The sequence below is a fragment of the Triticum aestivum genome, chromosome 3A, assembly GCF_018294505.1.
Source record: "Triticum aestivum cultivar Chinese Spring chromosome 3A, IWGSC CS RefSeq v2.1, whole genome shotgun sequence".
Classification (NCBI taxonomy): Eukaryota; Viridiplantae; Streptophyta; class Magnoliopsida; order Poales; family Poaceae; genus Triticum; species Triticum aestivum.
The window spans coordinates 142,877,861-142,897,608 of record NC_057800.1 but is presented as its reverse complement, the minus strand read 5'-3'; the positions used below and the strand labels follow the sequence as shown (position 1 = coordinate 142,897,608).

At 53.8% G+C, this 19,748-nt stretch overlaps 2 protein-coding genes across 2 annotated transcripts; both read right to left on the bottom strand.

Annotated features, from left to right (window-relative positions):
• Positions 1–532: 532 nt before the first annotated feature.
• LOC123060733 (G-type lectin S-receptor-like serine/threonine-protein kinase At2g19130) lies at positions 533–5,340 on the bottom strand. Its single transcript, XM_044483559.1, has 2 exons — positions 3,161–5,340; positions 533–3,061 (listed from the first exon to the last, which is right to left on the bottom strand). The coding sequence occupies exon 2, from the start codon at positions 3,056–3,058 to the stop codon at positions 761–763; it is 2,298 nt and encodes a 765-aa protein (XP_044339494.1). The 5' UTR covers positions 3,059–3,061; positions 3,161–5,340; the 3' UTR covers positions 533–760.
• Positions 5,341–5,594: 254 nt separating this feature from the next.
• Positions 5,595–8,262, bottom strand: LOC123060731 (G-type lectin S-receptor-like serine/threonine-protein kinase At2g19130). Its single transcript, XM_044483558.1, has one exon. The coding sequence runs from the start codon at positions 8,128–8,130 to the stop codon at positions 5,788–5,790; it is 2,343 nt and encodes a 780-aa protein (XP_044339493.1). The 5' UTR covers positions 8,131–8,262; the 3' UTR covers positions 5,595–5,787.
• Between the last annotated feature and the right edge of the window lie 11,486 nt (positions 8,263–19,748).

Genomic DNA, 19,748 nt, shown 5'->3' with positions numbered 1-19,748 from the left:
CTTGCTGGCACTCAAATCTCTCTAAATAAGCACAAAGGAATTTCATTCTTTGATAATGAAGTACTGCTATTACATCAGACCTTTCCCAAACATATAGCCTTAGACATCATCATCATCATGAGCTGCTGGAACATTTGGATGCAGAGAGATGGAAATATTTTCAGAAATGAAGTACCAGGAATTTTATCTTGGAAGCATAGGCTCAAGTGAGATCTCTGTTGGTCAATCATAGGACAAATGCAAAGCATATAGACTCTCAGTCACTGGATTGCATCCCTAATTTGATTACTTTCTTTCTCTATTTGCTATTTCTCATGTTAGAAAAACTGGAGTTGGTTAGCTGCAGATTTTCATCTGCTTGCATGTATATTTGTACATATTTTTCATTTTAATGGAAAGTACACCATACAACTATTGTTCTACGGTTTCAAGGTAAAAAGAAAAAACCTCTCCAAACCCATCATTCCTTTTGAAAAGAGGGAAAAACCTCGGCCTCTCTAAACCCATTTATCCGGATCCAAAATATCTCAAACTGATTCTATATCCGATTTATAAAATATGGCAACACTGTTTGTCCAGATTATAACTAGGACGATAAATTGGGTATAGTACAATACAACAAAATCTATATCATGATTGTATGACAAATACAAGTAATGCTTCTGATCATAAATACTATAGCCGGATACAAATGCAACTTCAATTCTCAGAGTAGTCATATATATGGCGACATCTACCCATACGACGAGGAGAGCTCAGATCACACTTCTGTAGAATATGTGCCACTGTCGCCCCCGTCCATAATGTTCTGAAATGAAGTCGGAATCGGAGGCAACTCAACGTCAACGGCACCTTCCAGCATGCGTACAACTTGCCCCATTGATGGCCTGTGGATCTCATCATCCTGGATGCACCAGCAAGCAACCCTACAGGCAACATCCAGCTCTTTTTCATTGCCCTCTCCTCCTAGCCGACCATCGAGCAAGCACAAGACATCTCCTTCATTCACTTTAGCTGCAGCATAAAGGGGGAAGTACCGATGATTTCCGTTCCCGGTAGCCCTCCTCCCGGAGATCAATTCGAGGAGCACAACACCAAAGCTGTAGACATCTGCCTTGTGAGTGATAGGCTGACCATACACCCACTCCGGTGCCAGATAGCCGATGGTTCCACGGAGGGTGGTCAGCGCCGTGCTCATGTCCCGTCCGAGAAGCTTGGCCATGCCAAAATCTGCGATTTTGGGGCAGAATTCAGCGTCCAGTAGTATGTTCTCGGGCTTGATGTCGCAGTGTATGATGCAGTCCCTGCATTCCTCGCGCAGATAGGAAAGGCCTTTAGCCATACCAATGGCAATGCGACGGCGAAGACTCCAACTCAAAACGCTTGTTCCTGATGAAAAGAGATGAGAATCCAAAGAGCCATTTGGCATGTACTCGTAGACCAGCAGCCTTCTGGCCCCTTCGCTGCAGAATCCAAAAAGGCGCACAAGATTTGTGTGTTGAATCAGCCCAAGAGTTTGTACTTCTGCTCGGAATTGCTTATCTCTGTGCCCGAAGCTTTTAAGCTTCTTCACGGCTACGGCAGTTGGACCTGCAACTGTTCCCCTGAATACACTTCCAAAGCCTCCTTCGCCGAGTTTGTCGGAGAAATTTCTTGTAGCTCTCTTGAGCTGTGTATAAGTGTAAACACCAAGAAAACCTTCCACTTTAGTCTGTCTTGAAGATCTGTTGTACACCCAGAAAACCACCAGCATGACAAGAAGAGCGGCAACTATTGGTCCAATAATCAACATGACATGCTGTATGTGTCCTTGCCGCCTTTTACCATGAGAACCTATACGCATGGAAATCTTGGTGTGGTGAGTGGTACTATTTCCAAAAGTCAAATTAAGCAACACATTATACCATATCTTGCATCCAGAGAGATCATAGGAATATGCGACGCAATAGCATTGGCTCAGACAGGTTGCTTCACAGTCTTCACTAGTTTCTTCGCTTGTATCTTGAGGGTTTGCAGGAAGGCCTTGCAGGTTGTCTAACAAAATAAACGAGTCGGTGGATATGCCATCTTCGCAATCCGAGGGTGTTATTCTAGAGCAGCCGCTAACAAATTGCCCAAGCCTCCATTCATCCGGATCACTTGGTCTGAAACCATCAATGCATGTGCATGTTCCTGCGCTTGTGCAAGCACTGAATGCGCCGCAATAGAAAGCACTGATTTTGCAGCTGGAGGGATAGCTCCATAGAGGTTGCCAACCAGTAATCGTCGAATTATTTACCCACCTCAGCAGACTGACCTGCCCCATATGCAGTCTCATGAATTGGAGATCATTTGGGTTCTCTGGATAGTTTAGCCGGACCAAACTGCCTTCTTCTTCGTACGTTACCATCCCGTCCGGAAAGGTACCAAGATGGTCATGCCCATCAATGGACATGACAAATCCCATTTTCCTACTCTGGTCAATCACGAGGGTGCAATGGTAAGGAGGCTTGGATAAAGTAAGCGAGATGTGTGCTCCGGTGGCCATGTTCAATCCCAGCCATGCTCCAGGTAGCAGAGCATCAGCTGGATGATCAAAGCTCTGCCATATGACCTTAGAATGGTTGGTCTGATCCTTCACAACAAAATTCCCAGTGTTAAGGAGAACCGCCACAGAACTGGCTGATCCATTTGTTGCTGAACCCGAGGCCCAGAGAACAGAACCAAGCTCCTCAATGTATAATTCACCTGCGGCAAGGTACAATGTTGTGTTGAGGAAGCTGGTGATAGGGATTCTGTTCCCCAGCCAGAACATAGCTCGGTGGCTGCCTATCAGGTTCTTGTACTGTATGCCCAAGTAGTGCTTCATGGCACCTGGGGATGGGGAGAAGAACCCCAACCCAAATACACCATTTTCGGAGACCAAAAGTTCGCTGCCCGAGATAGATTGGCCAGGAAGAAGGGTATCCATTGGAACTGCAGCCTGACTTGCATCAAATACTAGGAACATGTAGGGGATCAGTGCAGCAAGTAGGACAGAGATAGAAGACTTGCAGTTCATTTCTTCAGTTGTAACCATAATCTATCAGTGAAGCCAGAAGAAGACAAAAGCAAAGAAATGATCAATATATACAGGGTTATGAAGGAAAACTGAAACAAGGGCAGATATTATAATACACACCTCAAGCAAAGAGGCTTCAAGTTGCTCTCATCTCCATGCTATACTCGCTGTTCCTGCATTTCTCCAGTAGTGGTGGTTGGTTTTGTTTACAAATAGGAGAGCAACCTGCTAGTTGATTAGGACAGTTATCTGTCTAAGTGGACAAATCCAAGCAGGGTCAAGCAACCTATTTTGACTGACCAATAATGACAAATGGTAACGATGTGCTTTCACTGATGGTTTTTGCCAAACATTCCACTCAACAAGGCTTTCAGATATGTGCCTTGCTCCAGACCTCCAGTCTGCTCCATACATGGTCCACTCAACAAGTGCTCTTTTTTCATTTTCCGTTCTGTCGTTTCTTTACATAAGTTGTGTAGTTGATGGGAAGAAATTCAGAGCCTCAGAGAGAAGTAGACATCGTTTCCTCAGGGCGTAAACTTGGTACTGTTCACTCGATCGCCATCGCTGTCCTGGCCGAATACAATCTTCTTTCGTGCAAGGACAAAGTTAGAATTAATTTAGATCACTAATATTGCATGAAAAAGCAAGCATCCCTACAAATGTGATAATCTAGTAGATATACTAGCAACATTATATGACCTGTACAAGGAGAACTCCAGGTACAGACCAGCATCACTGAACAATGACCTACTGAAAATGCTTATACTGTAAATAGACAAATTCATTAACAAGAGTTACAGCTGCACTTAAGTTTCAGAAACAGAACCAAATTGCAATTGCAAACAAATTGGCTTATTCTAAAATTAATTTTATAATAATGCATTTTTTTCAGACTGCACAGCTTAACATAGGAATCCAAAAGGGTTTACATTAGGTTTTTTTCACCACATTTTATGACTGCGCAACCTATCATAGAAGTGTATTAATTCCCGTATCCGGGTGCATGAGGTTCTAGGATTTTGCATCAACGAATGGAAATGAACAGAATATCAAAATGGCCCTCATTTGGTCCATTCATCAGTCATCATTTTCCCTCTTAAGATGAGAGCTTAGTAATATATTCAACGCCACTCCAATTATTTAATGCATAAGCTGGTCAACAGCATGTCCACTCATGGTAAAATTCAATCATTTTTTTCTGCCGTAAGTTCAATCATCCGTACAATATATATTACAGTAGGTGATTAACTTACATACAGGAGAGCAACATGTTGGTTGATAAGGACATTTAGCTGTCTAAGTGGACAAGTCCAAGCACAGTCAAGCAACATATTTTGACAAATGGTAACAAAATGTTTTCGCTAATGTTTTTTGCCAAACATTCCACTCAACAAGGCTTTCAGATTTGTGCCTTGCTCCAGATCCCCAGTCCGCTCCATACATGGTCTGCTCCTATGGGTCTATAAGTCTATTGTTCTTCTTTCTTTTTCCGTTCTTTTCTTTTCTTTTCATGAGTTATATATAGTTGATGGGCAGGAAGTCAGAGCCTCAGAGAGAAATAAAAATTTTCTCCTCAGGGCATAAACATTGTATTACTCACCAGATCGCACCACTGTCCTGGTCAAATACAATCTTCTTTCATGCAGGGACAAGACCAGTGACAAAGTTATAATTAATTTAGAGATAACTAATATTGCATGAAAAAGCAAGCATCCGCGCAAACGTAATGATCTAGTAGATATACTAGCAACATTATATGACCTGTACAAGGAGAACTCCAGGTACATACCAGCATCACTGAACAATGACCTACTGAAAATGCTTATACTGTAAATAGACAAATTCATTAGCAAGAGTTACAGCTGCACTTAAGTTTCAGAAACAGACCTGGTTCTCTGGATAGAAACAAGAACCAAATTGCAATTGCAGTCAAATTGGATTATTCCAAAATTTATTTTGTAATGCGTTGTTTCAGACTACACAGCCTAACATAGAAATCTAACAGGATTTACATTGGTCTTCTTCCACCACATTTTATGACTGGACAACCCATCATAGAAGTGTGTTAATTCCACTACCCCGGATGCATGAGTTTTTGGATTTTGCATCAACAAATGAAAATGAACAGAAGATTAAAATGGCCTTCATTCAGTCCATTCATCAGTCATCATTTTCCCTCTTAAGATGAGAGCTTAATGATATGTTCAATGCCACTCCAATTATTAATGCATGAGCTGGCCGATAGCATGTCCACTCATGGTAAAGCAATCAGAAGGAATAGCATACATGCGTAAAATTCAATCATTTTTTTCTCTACCATAAAAATTCAATCATCCATACCATATTTGTAGTAGGTGATTACGTTTTATTCATGGGTAATAACAAGCCTTCCGACTTACTGAAAAGACGTGTGTTGCAAAATGTAGGCGTGTGTTGCCTCCATTTACCAACTTCTTCACCACGACGCCCCTGTATAGATTCACCACCTGCTGAAACGTGTAACTGTATGATATCTTCATACGTCGATAGGAGATGAATGCATTGAAGAATCTGCAAGAAAACTGGAGTATCTTCTTTCTCTAACTTCGTTGAATCCCTACAACAATCCGCAGAGGGGATATGACGTGCATAAAACGGGTTATTTCAGTAGAGAGCTTATACTTTGGAACTGGAAAAAAAATTAGAACACAGATACTGATCACAACTCAGCAACAAGTGACTAATTCCCTAGCAACCTACGTACTTCAGAAATCAGAATATATAACACTGTTATCACCCTCCATAAGGTTCTGAAACGAAGCTGGAATAGGGGGCATCTCAGTGTCTAGGACACCTTCCAACATGCGAACAACTTGCCCCATTGACGGCCTGTCATTCTCTTCGTCCTGGATGCACCAGCAGGCAACCCTGCAGGTGACATCCAGCTCCTTCACATTAGCATCTCCTTCCAGCCTAGCATCCAGCAGGCACAGAACCTCCCCTTCGCTCACCTGAGCAGCGGCATAGACCGGAAAATATCGATGGTTCCCAAATTTCACCACCTCAGTGCTCCTTCTCCCCGAGATTATCTCGAAGAGCACAATGCCGAAGCTGTACACATCAGCCTTCTTAGTGATCGGCAGCCCGGATATCCACTCCGGCGCAAGATATCCCATGGTTCCTCGGATGGTGGTCAGTGCGGAGTTGAATTCTCGTCCAAGCAGCTTCGCCATACCGAAATCGGCAATCTTGGGGCAGAATTCTGCATCAAGCAGTATGTTCTCAGGTTTGATGTCACAGTGTATGATACAGTCCTCACATTCTTCATGCAGATAGGCGAGACCCTTGGCGATGCCTAATGCAATTTGGTACCGAACATTCCAACTCAACAGACCAGACTTCTCTGCAAAGAGATGACATTCCAAAGAGCCATTTCGCATGTACTCATACACCAGCAACCTTCTTTTCGCTTTGACGCAAAATCCCAAGAGACGAACAAGATTGCTGTGTTGGATCATCCCAAGTGTCTGAACTTCTGTCCTGAATTGCTTCTCTGCTTGCCCGAGGACTTTGAGATCCTTCACAGCGATGGCAGTTGATCCCGGTATTGTTCCCCTGAAAACACTTCCGAATCCTCCCTCGCCGATTTTATCAGAGAAATTCATGGTGGCTTTCTTGATCTGTCCATAAGAGTAGACTGCAAGAGGGCCTTCTACTTCAAACTTACCAGTGCCAAATGAATCCCTCCTGAATCTCCATAGCAGCACCGATATCAGTACCAAAGAAGCAAGGCCTATGAATCCAGTTACCAATAACACTATTCCTCTTGTTTGCAAGCCTTTCTTGTTCCTGAGCTTGGAGCCCATACGGAGGTAGATCTTGGTGTACGGAGGCCTAGCGGCCAAGCTCAGATTGTACAGGTTGTGGTACCATAGCTTGCATCCATGGCCATACGAGTAGGCGATGCAGTAGCATTTGCTCCGGCAAGCCGCCCTGCAGTCTTCGTCGGTTCCGGCCACCTCGTCCTGGGCGTTGTAAGGAAGCCCTTGCAGCTTGTCCAACGGGGCGAAGGAGTCGTCGTGCTCCGTCTGGCCGCCGGACTCGCAGCTCAGCGGGAGAGACCTCGAGCAGCCGGTGACGAAGTACCCAAGCCCCCACTCAATCGGGTACGACGGCGTGAACCCATCCACGCAGCCGCACTTCCCGCTGCCCGTGCAGGCGCCGAAGTCGCCGCAGAAGAACCCGCCGGATTTGCAATCGGAAGGGAAGGACCAGCGAGCGACCCAGCCGCCGGTGCCGTTTGCGGCGGGATCCTGCTCCGACCACCTCATCAGGCTGATTTGCCCCAGATTGAACTGCAAGAACTCAGTACCGTTCGCGGTTTCCGGGTGATTCAGCAGCAGCGAGCTGCCGTTGTCTTGAGAGGACACCATCCAGTCCGGGAAAGTGCCGCCGTTGGCGTGCCCGTCGGTGGTGAGCACGAACCCGTTCCTCCGGGTCGCGTCGACGCTGAGGCTGCCGTTGTGCGAGAAGCTCTTGAACGTCAGCGAGACGTTCTTCCCGGTGTCCTGGTCGAGCCCGAGCCTCGCGCCGGGGAGCATCGCGTCGCCGGGGTAGTCGAAGCTCTGCCACAGGACCAGGGAGGAGTTCCCCTGGTCCCTCACCACCAGGTTGCCGTTGTCGAGGAGGACCGCCATGGCGGCGGACGACACATTGCCGCCCGGCGAAGGCGACCACCAGAGGCTGGCCCCATTCTCCTTGATGTAGAGGCTGTCGCCGAAGATCTCCAGCGACGCGGCGGGCAGGTCGGTGATGACGACCCTGTCCCCGAGCCAGAAGGTGGGGCTGTTCCCCGCCATGTTCCTGAACCGGACCCCCAGGAAGTAGTGGATGCCGGGGCCCGGCGGAAAGAAGCCCAGCTCGAAGCCGCCGCTCTTGGAGACCAGGGTCTCGTTCCCGGAGATGCCCTTGCCGGGGAGGATGGTGTCCGTGGTGGCAGACGCGGCCAACAGGGAACAGTGGAGGAGCAGGAATAACAGCGCCGCCGGTTTGGGTGGGGAGATGCCAAGGCCGAGCGGACGCGCTGCGCCGCCGCCATTGGTGGACATAACTTCAAGAGGAGCGAACGCGGCACCTCGCCCCACAATCAGTGGCGGCGGCGAACGCGCCGGCAACGCCGATGGCTGCTACTTCAGTTCCAAGAAAAATGTGGGAGGCTTCAGAGTGCAAGCACTTGTTTCTTTGAGAGACGTGTCCAGAGTTGAAACTTGAAACTAGTCGCACTTGTTTTTCCTTTCGCAATTTAGGTTGACTGCTTTGTTTGCGTCGTCAATTATTATTTTTTAATAGTTTTGTTAAAGCACATCTAGATGTGCTACTGAGAGTGTCGGGTGATTGGTGCGACATATGCCAATGGATGGCTTATCATTGTGGGAGCTAATAAAACATCGCGGGTGCCTGGAAACGGGATAAGGCGAAGACATGCACGCCGGTGAATCTTACCCAGCTTCAGGGCTCTCCGTGAAGATAACATCCATAATACTGCTCTGCGGGGTCTCCGCATGATCACTATCTCGACGGGTAGCTACAGGATGCTCCTTGAGCTGTTCGGTGAAAGGATGAAGGAGGGCAAGGCCAGCCCGCTCCTCTTCTCCTTATGATGTCTAAAACTATCCAAAGAGATCTCCCTCTGCATGGGAGCCCTGGAGGGTTTATATAGGCCTACCCCCAGGGGTACAATGGTAATCCGACTGGGCATGGGCCTTAGCCGTCTGTGTCTATGCCCACTGGCTTCTTCGCCGACTGGTGGGCCTCGCCGGCTGCCGGTCCTCTGGTCGACAGGCTGGCCCCGCCACTCGGGGGCTCTGTCGGGGGCTGGTTACTGTGGCCCCGCCCTTAGTGGCGAGGGCTTCGTCTTGGCAAGCATGGCTACAGTGCCGCCGCCGGGCGACTTATCACTATAGGCTTACCTCGTCTTATCTCCTTAATGGGGCGCCTCCTTCGAGGGAGTGGACTGGCCGGCTACTGGGGAATCGGCCGTACCCCAGGCCGACTGGGGGTGGCCCGGCCGCCTTCGGGTGTCTCCATGACGGATGGGACTCGCCGCCCATGGGTCGTACTGACGGCTCGTCGTGGGTGACATCATGGTCAATATGGCAACAGTGCCGTGCCGAACGGGTGAGGGCCGCCCGTACGACGTACTGTGGCCAGGCGTGCTCCGGGATTCGAGGGTGGCAGGTTTCGCTGTAGCCACGCCCCGTCTCATCGCCGTTATGTGGGTGCAGATTTTGAGGGCACGATCTGGGCCGCCTGCTGAGGGGGGGGGGCGGCTTCTTGGAGTCGGCCTTCTTGTGGCCGGCTTCGTGGAGCCGGCCCTCTTGGGGCTTTCTTCTTGGAGATTTTTAGGCCTAGGCCGCCTTCGCACAGCCGGCCTGAGGGGCAGTCGGCTGGAGGAAGGCGGCCCCACGTCTTGGAAGCTTGAAGACTCGATCGGCCTATAATTTTTCTGAAGTGCCAAGGGGAGCCGGCTAGACTACCCGTGGTCATTTACTCCATCAGTAGTCCCCGAAGCTGGTTGGGCTCCGAGGCAGAAAAAGGAGTCGAAAAGGTCAAACAGCTTCATGTCTTGAGGAGCCGGAGCCGGCTTTGATTAGGTGCGTCGTCTTCTGGAGGGCGTCGAAATTCGTGGGAGGGAACCAAGCGGCGCGCGAGTTAGGCTGCGGGCTGATCGCCCGCCGCCCGCGCGCCACGCGGCACCCAATGGCTGGACGGGCCTGCCAGCCCACGCGCGCGACGGGACGCCGCCGCAGTCCGTGGCCCGCCACTACCGGGCCACGGCCCACGCTCGGATCTTCTGTGGCCTGGGCGGACCGCGCACCTCCCTGCGGCGGTTGCCACATGCCGTGGAAGCGCAACAAGCGCAGGACGTGGGAGGAGTGGGCGCAGTTAATCCCACGTTCCCCCACGCCTCGCCTCCTCGGCTTCGCCGTACGAGGCTTATAAGTAGGGGGGAGGAGGGGGAGCGGCAAACGCTCGCATGCTCGCTCTCGCCCCGCCCCTTTCGTTTCTTCTTCTCTGTCGCCACAACTCCCCGCCGCTGTCCGGCTCTTCCGCCAACCTCCTTGGCTCGCCGTTGCTTTGCCGCGGCAGGGTCGCGTGTCTCTCCGTCGCCGCATCTTTCTCGTCGCCGCGCCATCCTCATGGCGCTGTCGAGCTCCTGGGACGGCTCCAATGTCCACGACGACCACGTCGACTTTCTCCGCCGGACGCGGCAGCTGCTGGGCGCGGATTACGTGCGGGTCCGTCTCGCGCCGGAGAGGGAGATCTCGCCGGCACCAGAAGAGGATGAGTGGGTAATCTTCCGCTCGCATTGCCTGCGCGGCTTTAGCCTGCCAGCGAGTGGGTTCTTCCGCTCCTTCCTCGAATTCTATCATCTCCAGCCGCATCACCTCACTCCCAACGCGGTGATGCTGCTGTTGGCCTTCGTCACCCTGTGCGAGGGTTTTCTTGGCGTCCTCCCCACCCTTGAACTGTGGGGAGAGTTCTTCCAGTGCAAGCTTGGCACTGTTGTTGCGGGCGTGCCCGCCCCATGCGGCGCCTTCATCACTGTCCGGAGGACGGGCGACAACAACCCGTTTCCGTCCATCCCGCTGATCCAGTCGGTGAAGCTCTGGCAGAAGTCCTACTTCTACGCGAAGAATATCGCTCCGCAAGGCGACTTCGTCAACCTGCCGGCTTACGTAGCCGGCCCGCCGGCTGGGAGGCAGTCTTCATGGTCTTTCCGGTCCAGGTCGTTGTCTCCAGGCGGGGCCGCCTCCGTTGCCCGGCTCCGGGTGATGATCCAGTCGAAGGGTCTGTCCGGGGACGACCTGGTGGCCGCCTTCGTGGAGCGTCGGGTGCTTCCGCTCCAGGGCCGACCTCACATGATCGGCCAGATGAGCGGCCGCTTCGACCCGTGACGGCTAAGCACCAAGGAGATGCCTCACGCCGAGGTGTCTTATATGGTGAATTATATTTCCAACTGCAAACTCACCGAGGAGTGGCAGTATGGCAAGGAGCCATACTCTCGCGCCAATCCTCCGCCTATGGTAAGATTCTCTTTTTTTTTCTTTGCTTGTTGCCGAGTTCATGGTGGCCGACTCCTGACCAGCCGGCTTTTCTTTGGCAGAACCCCGCGCTTCCACCGGCAACCGGGGCTGCGGGGGTGGAACGCCAGTTCCTCCCTGACCGCACGATGGACGACGTTGACGATCCGGACCTGGGGGCGGCCGCCATGGAAGAAGACGTCGCAGGGGAGAGCAGCGAGGTAGGCGGCTCTGGGCTCGGGGCCTCCTTCGAGGATTGGCCAGATGATGCCGAGGCCGAAGTTGTTCCGCGCCATCAGCCGGCGCCCGATCACCAAAGCGCGGGCCCATCCACCGCGCTGGCTCTCCATGGCGGCGCGCAGAAACGCCGGGCCGCGTCGACCTACTTCGGCAGTCGGCCCAAGAAGCCCAAGAGTACCGCGGCGGCGACCAAGCGCGATGAGGCGGCCGCGAAGGCGGCCCGCTTCCGCAAGGTGGTGAAGCAGCCGCAGGCGGTCTCAGCGTAAGTGTCGCTGTTCTCATGCCTTTCTTTTTTCTTCTTCTTCGGTTGATGTTTTTCCAAACCTTTTTTCTCAATTTATCAAACATGGCCCCTCTTTCCCTTGGGCGGGTCCCGGCCGCCTCCATAGTCGGAGCCGTGAGAGGGTCTTCAAGCTCCCGCCGGGTGGATCCCCGCGCCGACCTCCTAGAGGCAACGGAGCGGAATGCGCGGGAAGTGCGGGAGGAGCGGGAGGCGGAGGAGTGGAGGGCGACTCGAGAGGCGAAGCAGAAGTCAGCGGAGGCGCGAGCCATCGCGGCCGCCAAGGCCCAGGCAGAGGCCGCAGACGCGGAGAGGGAGGCGGAGGCCCAGCAGAACCAGCCTCCGTAGTTCATCATTCCCCTCCGCGCCGTGGCTCCCGACACCCCTGTGCCCCCGTTGGAGGAGGCCGACCGCGTCCAGCCGGAGATGGAGAGGGAGGTGGCGCCATCGCCGCCGACTGGAGCGGGCTGAGGAAGCTGTCCTGAAGTGCCGCCCGTGCAGCCGGCTAGAGGCGAGCCGGCCATGGGAGGGGATCTTGTGATCTCGTCGCCGCCTCGCCGGCGCGCGGGGAAGGTGACTTCAGCGCCGGACGCGCAGAAAACCGTGGACGCTGGCTCGCCGACCCAAGACCTAGAAGCGGCCAGCGATAGCTTGTCTGGGTGGACGCCGGACGGCGGGACAGCCGTGCTGAATGTGGCGATGCAGGACGTCCAGAACCGTCTTCAGGCCCAAGCCACCGCGCTCAAGCAGTACACCCAGGAGTTTCTCACGACGCGATCGGTTATTCGGGTGAGTCCTCCTGCTCTTTGTTGATTGCTTTTGATTTCTTCTGTGGGGGCGCGTCAGCGCACCCACTGGGTGTAGTCTCCGAGTTCCGAGCCGGCTGCTGAGCAGGTGGCTTGGAACTTCTTGGAAAGCTTGATTGCCGTCTTGTTCTTACTCGCCTCCCTTGTCTTATCTGCAGGAGTACCACAACCTCCGCGCGGCCGCTTTCAACTCCCAGGCCCAAGAGTTGAATCAGAAGGCCACTGATCTGATCGAGGGCCAGAGTAAGTGCTTCGTTTTTCTTTTAAGTGGGGGTGCGTCAGCGCACCCACTGGGTGTAGTCCCCGAGATTCGGGCCGACTACCGAGTAGTCTGGTCGGATCTTTTCCTGACGACTTCTTTCTTCATATTTGCAGGGGCCAATGCTGACTTGAAGAGCCAGCTAAGCGGAGCCCAGTCCTTCCTTCGCGCCAAGGAAGATGAGTGCGTCGCCCTGGCCCAGGAGCGTGATCGCCTGGCCAAGAAGCTGGCCGATCAGGAGGAGAGCCACAAGGCGGCACAGGACAGCGAGGCCGCCCTCAAAGCCGAATATGAGAACGAGGCAGCAAATTGGTCCGAGACGAGGCAGGCGCTGAGCCAAGGCTACAGCCGGGTGGAAGACTTTATTGACGGTAGGCCGCCTTCTTCTTTGCTTCTTTGCCTGCCTCCTACTATCTGATTCATTTTTTGACTTTGTGCCACTGCTTTCCTGTTTGTGCAGATTACTTTTCCGACTACTCTGCCGCCGCCACCCAAGCCATCGAGGCCTACTGCGACACGCAACGGCAGGCGGGGGCCGAGATCGCGTCGGGTGCCAGTCGGTCACTTGAGGAGCAGCTCCTGGGGCTTCAAGCCCGCTTGCAGCCGGCCACCGCATGCTCCACCGTCTTCAGCGTGCCAGGGCGCAAGTGCTGGCCGCCCTCTGGCCTGGCGAGGTGATTCCGCGCACCCCAAGTCGGACTGCCGACTGGCTAGAGGTCGCAGTCGGCCGCTTCGAGGCTTGGAAGGCGTCAGCGGCCCGGTCTGGCGCAGGGCGGGCACTGGAGTTCGTCCGAGCCTGGTATCCAGGGCTGAAGTTAGACCAGTTGAGCACCTGGCGGCAGGAGGCTGACGAGGAGCTGGAGGCGGTGCGGCCGGCTATCGTCCAGCGCGCCTCGGCGATCGCCGAGTACACCGACACCAGCGCCTTTGCCCCTGAGGTGGATGACGCCGGCGTCGCTCAGTCGGAGGAGTGGTTCGGGCTGAACCCGGCCGAAGGTGAGGACTCGGCGGAGGAGATTGCCTCCAGTGATGAGGGCGAAGGGGAAGAGGGAGAGGATGATGAAGACGCTACGCCGGATGGTGAAGCGACCAGCCCGCCTCAGCCCGATCGTGCCTCTACCAACGATGTCGAGACTCGCCAGCCGGTCACTCCTCCAGCCAGCACCGCCGACTCCGCCAACCTGCCCAACTCGCCCGTTGTTCCCCTGGCTTGATCCGCCGTCCTTGCTTTCCTGCTTGTTACTCTTTTGAACAATCTCTAAATTTGCGCAGTTCCACCCACTGGGGATGTATTCAGACTATGTTGAATGCTAGCCTTTCGAAGGTCTTTTGTGTAAATATTATGCATGTGTTTGGCTTCCATTTATGTTTGCTTTTTATCCTTTGGCTTTTTCCTTTGCCGCCTTCCCTTGGCTGCCGCCTTCCCAGCCGGACAGCTGCTCTGCAGTCTGTGGCCGGAGAAGGACTTGGTCATTTTGGGAAGGCAAGTACTCGAGCTTTCTCAGATTGCAGCAAGGTGAACGGGAAGCCGGCCAGCCGACTGCTCTGGTAGCCAGCTGGCGGGGTGGGAGGCCGGCTCGCGTTATATAAGTTCGTTGGTCCTTAGCCATTTTTCGCGTGGGCATCCTTTCCTGCCCTTGGCTCTTGCTAGTCGGACAGTCGATTCTTCGAGCTACGACTTTTGGCAAGAAGGGGCTTGGGTGCCGGCACACTACTTATCTGACTGCAGGTGGAACTTTAGATATAACTTGAGGCGGCGAGTCCCCGGGCCGACTGGTCGAACCCGGTGCCGGGCGAAGAAAGCAAATGTAGTAACATAATTGTATGCATGATACTCATCATTCATAGATAAAAGAGGGTAGTCCCCGAGTGCTCCTCGGGGCACCCCTTGTCTCGTACTTAGTACAAAAGGTAGCGTGCTACGTACTGCTTTTTAACTGCAAAATCTTCGGAGGAGATTGGCGTCCCATGGTCGTTCCGACTCCTTACCGGAATCATCTCTCTTGCGTGCCTTCGGCTTCTGCGCATCGATTAGGTAGTAGGAGTCGTTGCCTAAAGCTCTGCTGATGATGAAGGGGCCCTCCCAAGGGGCCGAGAGCTTGTGCTGGCCGGCTGTTCACTGGATCAGCCGGAGCACAAGATCGCCCTCTTGGAAAGATCTTGGCTTGACCTTCCGGCTGTGGTAGCGGCGCAGACCCTGCTGATAGATGGCAGACCGACTGAGGGCTAACAGCCGGCCTTCTTCCAGCAGGTCAACGCCGTCTTCTCATGCTTCCTTGGCTTCCGCCTCCATGTACATGGTGACCCGAGGCGAGTCAAACTCGATGTCAGTTGGGATGACAGCCTCGGCACCATATACAAGGAAGAAAGGGGTGAAGCCGGTTGACTTGTTCGGGGTAGTGCGCAAACTCCAGAGGACGGCCGACAGCTCGTCGAGCCAACAGCCGACCGAACGCTCCAATGGCACGACCAGTCGGGGCTTGATGCCGGATAGGATGAGGCTGTTTGCTCGCTCGACCTGGCCGTTTGACTGCGGGTGGGCAACGGACGCTAGGTCCAGCCGGATGCCGTGTGTTGCGCAGAAACGTGCCAGTGCTCCCTTTGCAAAATTTGTGCCGTTGTCGGTGATGATGCTATGCGGCACGCCATACCGGGTTGTAATATCTGCGATGAAAGTAACGGTAGTCGGCCCATTCAGCTTCTTGATCGGCTTTGCCTCAATCCAGTTGGTAAATTTGTCCACAGCGATGAGCAAATGTGTCATGCCGCCGCGTGCCGTCTTGAACGGGCCCACCATGTCTAGCCCCCAGACGGCAAAGGGCCAGGTGAGGGGGATGGTCTTGAGTGCAGAAGCCGGCAGGTGTTGCTTGGAGCTGAAAACTTGGCACCCTTTGCAGTGTTTGACTAGTTCCTTGGCGTCTTCCAAAGCAGCCGGCCAGAAGAATCCGTGGCGAAAAGCTTTGGCGACGAGTGATCTTGAGGCTGCATGGTGGGCGCATTCGCCTTGGTGGATGTCCCTGAGGATTGCTATGCCCTTCTCTGGTTCAACGCAACGCTGGAAGACTCCAGTGACGCTGCGCCTAACAAGCTCTTGGCTGACGATTGTGTAGGCTCCGGCTCGGTGTTGAACTTGTCTTGCTGAGATCTCGTCGGTTGGCAGCTCTCTGTTTACTAAGAAGTTGAGGATGGGCTGGGCCCATGATGGAGCTGTGACTTCTTCTATTGTCAGGACTGCCACTATGATAGGGACGGGTGGGCCGGGTGGTGAAGAGTTGGAGTCGGAGTCGGTCACCGCCTGTTGTGTTGATGCAGTCCCCGGGCCGGTTGCAGTAGCCCCCGGGCCGAGTTCCGAATTCCCCGGGCCGGGTGCGACTATGGTAGTCCCCGGGCCGCCTGTTGGAGTCCCCGGGCCGCCTGTTGGAGTCCCCGTGCCGCTTGCTTGGTTTCCCAAGTCGGATCCGACCGCGTCGGGGCCAGGCGGCACGAAGATGGAATCATATTCTGGAGACGGCTTGATAGACGGCTTGAGGAGGCGGTGGAGAGAAACGCCGGCTCGTATAGCTTGCCGGGTGGATCCTACTCGTGGCAGGGCATCTGCTTGCATGTTGTCGGCACATGGTACATGAAGGAACTCACATCCTTCAAAATATCCACTGATTTGCTGGACGAGGAAACGATAGCTCGCCATGTTTGCGTCCTTGGCGTCCCAGTCACCGGATGACTGTTGGACCACCAAATCTGAGTCGCCATAGCACAGGATCCGGCGGATGCCGAGCTCTTTGGCTAGCCGGAGCCCGTGTATGAGCGCCTCATACTCGGCCACATTGTTGGAGGCGGCAAAATGAATTTGCAATGTATACTTGAGCTTGTCGCCCTTGGGAGAGGTGAGGACGATGCCGGCTCCCAAGCCGGTGTGCATCTTGGACCCATCGAAGTGCATCCGCCAGTGAGTGGAGTCGGGGGCCGGTGGCAGGTATTGGGTTTCGGCCCAATCGACGAGGAAGTCGGCCAGTGCCTGGGACTTAATAGCGGTGCGGGGCTGGTGGAAGATCGCGTAGGGGGCCAGCTAAATAGCCCATTTGGCCACCCGGCCGGATGCATCCCGGCTGCCTATGATCTCAATGAGCGGGGCAGTACACACGACCGTGATGGGGTGCTCTTGAAAATAGGGCTTGAGCTTCTTGGCAGCGACGTACACACCGTAGCACATCTTCTGGTAGTGTGGGTAGTTCTGCTTCGAGGTGGATAAGACTTCGCTTAAATAATACACCGACCTCTGGACCGGCTGAGCCCGGCCTTCTTCTGGGCACTGGACTACGATGACTGTGCTGACCACCCGGCTAGTAGCGGTAATGTAAAGGAGCATGGGCTCCTTTTCAGCCGGTGCCGCCAAGACAGGCGGCGTGGTCAACATCTTCTTTAGCTCGTGGAAGGCTTGGTCCGCCTGGTCGTTCCACTCGAAATGAGTGGACTTCTTCATGATTCGGTAGAGGGGGAGGGCTTTCTCTCCGAGCCGACTGATGAAGCAGTTTAGGGAAGCCAAGCATCCGGTGAACTTCTGGACATCCCGTAGCTTGGTGGGAATCTACATTCTCTCTATGGCCTTGATCTTCATCGGGTTGCACTCGATGCCGCATTTGGAGACCAGGAAGCCTAGGAGCTGGCCGGCTGGTACTCCGAACACACATTTCTCGGGGTTGAGCTTGATTTGAAATCGGCGCAAGTTTTCAAATGTCTCTCTGAGGTCTTCCAGCAAGGTGCCGCACTTCTCCGTCTTCACCACAATATCGTCTACATAGACGTGGGCATTTCTGCCGAGCTACTTGAGGAGATATTTCTGCATGCAGCGCTGAAAAGTGGAACCGGCATTTCTTAAGCCAAATGCCATAGTTAGGTAGCAGAAGGCTCCGAATGGTGTGATGAAGGCGGTTTTCAGGCAGTCAGTTGGATCCAACTTTATCTGGTGGTAGCCTGAGTAGGCATCCAAGAAACTCAACAGGTCGCATCCGGCTGTGGAGTCTATTACTTGATCAATCCTTGGCAAGGCGAAGTGATCTTTGGGGCAGGCTTTGTTGAGGCTGGTGTAGTCTATACACATGCGCCATTTGTTATTTTTCTTCAACACGAGGACCGGATTGGCGAGCCACTCTGGGAAGAAAACTTCCATAATGAAGCCAGCTACCAGAAGCTGGGCTATTTCTTCTCCTACAATCCTTCTCTTCTCTTCCGATAGTCGGCGGAGGGGTTGTTTGACTGGTTTTGCACCTTCTCGGATGTGTAGCTTGTGCTCGGCGAATTCCTTTGGCACACCCGGCATGTCCTTGGGGGACCATGCGAAAATGTTCCAATTCTCATGGAGGAAATCAGTGAGCTTGCCTTCCTATTTGCTGTCCAGGTTTGCCCCGATGGTGGCAAACCTTTCTGGGTGATCCGGGTCCAGAGGTACCCTCTTTGTTTCTTTGGCCAGCTGAAAAGAACCTTGGGCATCACACTCCTTGGGGTCGGGGGACAGGGCCGGCTGCTTGCCAGCCATGGCCACGACTCGGTCCAGTATCTTCTTCTCCTCAGCAATTACAAGGGACTCGGCCAGCCGACTGCTAGCAGCCGCACACTCGGAGGATTTCTTGTAGTCTCCGGCTATGGTAATGATGCCCTTGGAACTTGGTATCTTCATCTTGAGGTAGGCATAATGGGGTACATCCATGAACTTGGCCAGGGCAGGTCGGCCAAGCAACGCGTGGTAAGGGCTCTCTAGATCCACCACTTCAAACCACACCGCCTCTCGGCGGAAATGATCCTTGTCCCCGAAGAGGACGTCTATCTTGATCTTGCCGATTGGGGAGCAGGATAGGCCGGGAACAATTCCATGGAACACGGTCCGACTGGGCATGAGTTGCTTCGTCTTGATGCTTAGCTTCTCCATGGTGTCACGGTATAGTATGTTGATACTGCTCCCACCATCTATCAGCACGCGGGAGAAACGGGCGGCTCGCCTTTCTGTAGCAAGAGTGGCATCCAGAACCAATGCATAAGAGCAGGGAGACGGCATCACCTCTGGGTGATCTATCCGGCTCCAGCTAATAGGCCTTTCTGACCAGTGCATGAACTCTGGGTTGTTGGCGGCAACTGCATTGACTTCTTGGTGTTGTCAGCGCCGGTACGCCAATCTTCTGGCTGGCTTGTAAAGACGACGTAGGCGGCATGCTCGTCAGGGTACTCGTGTTGAACTGCCCCGACCACTAGTCGAGCAGCCGACTGCGGAGGAGTCGGAGGCGGCTGACCAGCAGGCGGAGGTGGCGCCATCCCCTCACCCTTGGAGATCCGTGTGAGCCAGTGGCATTTTTGGGTTGTGTGGTTTGAAGGCTTTGCGCTGCTGTGAAACTTGCAGGGGGCATCAAGTGCTTGCTCGTAGGAGAAAGCCGGCTGCCAAGCCGGCCTGCCGCCCTTCTGCTTCTTGGGTGCGGTCCGCCCTTTGGGTTGTTCGTCTTTGACTGTGGCCACCTGCCGACTGGTGGAAGGCGGCAGGGGAGCCTTGCGCTTGTGGTCGTTTTGGTACGGGCGTCGGCTGGACTCTCCAGCCGGCGTCTTGGGACTTGGAGCGAGCACCTTCCCGGAGGCGTCTACTCGGAGCTCGGTCTTCATTGAGGAATCGGCCGTGGCGTATTTATCAACTATGATCAGCAGCTCGTCAAGCGTAGTTGGCTCGACGCAGAGGAGTCGGTGCTTGAGGAGGGTGCCTTCTCGGCACCCGGCGGTGAAGTACTCTATAGCTTGAATCTCGTGCACTCCCTCGCAGGAGTTGCGGAGCTCGGCCCAACGCGTGAGGTAGTCGCGAGTCAATTCGTTGGGCCCTTGGACACACAAGGAGAGCTGTCGGGGCTTGGGAGCCCACTTGTAGGTGCTGGTGAAGTTACGGATGAAGGCTTCAGTGAAGTCTAGCCAGCTGTTGACGTTGTAAGGCTTGAGGCTGTTGAGCCAGGTGCGCGTCGTGCCTTGGAGCATGAGGGGCACATATTTTATGGCAACACGCCTGTTGCCATTCGCGATGCTAACCGCG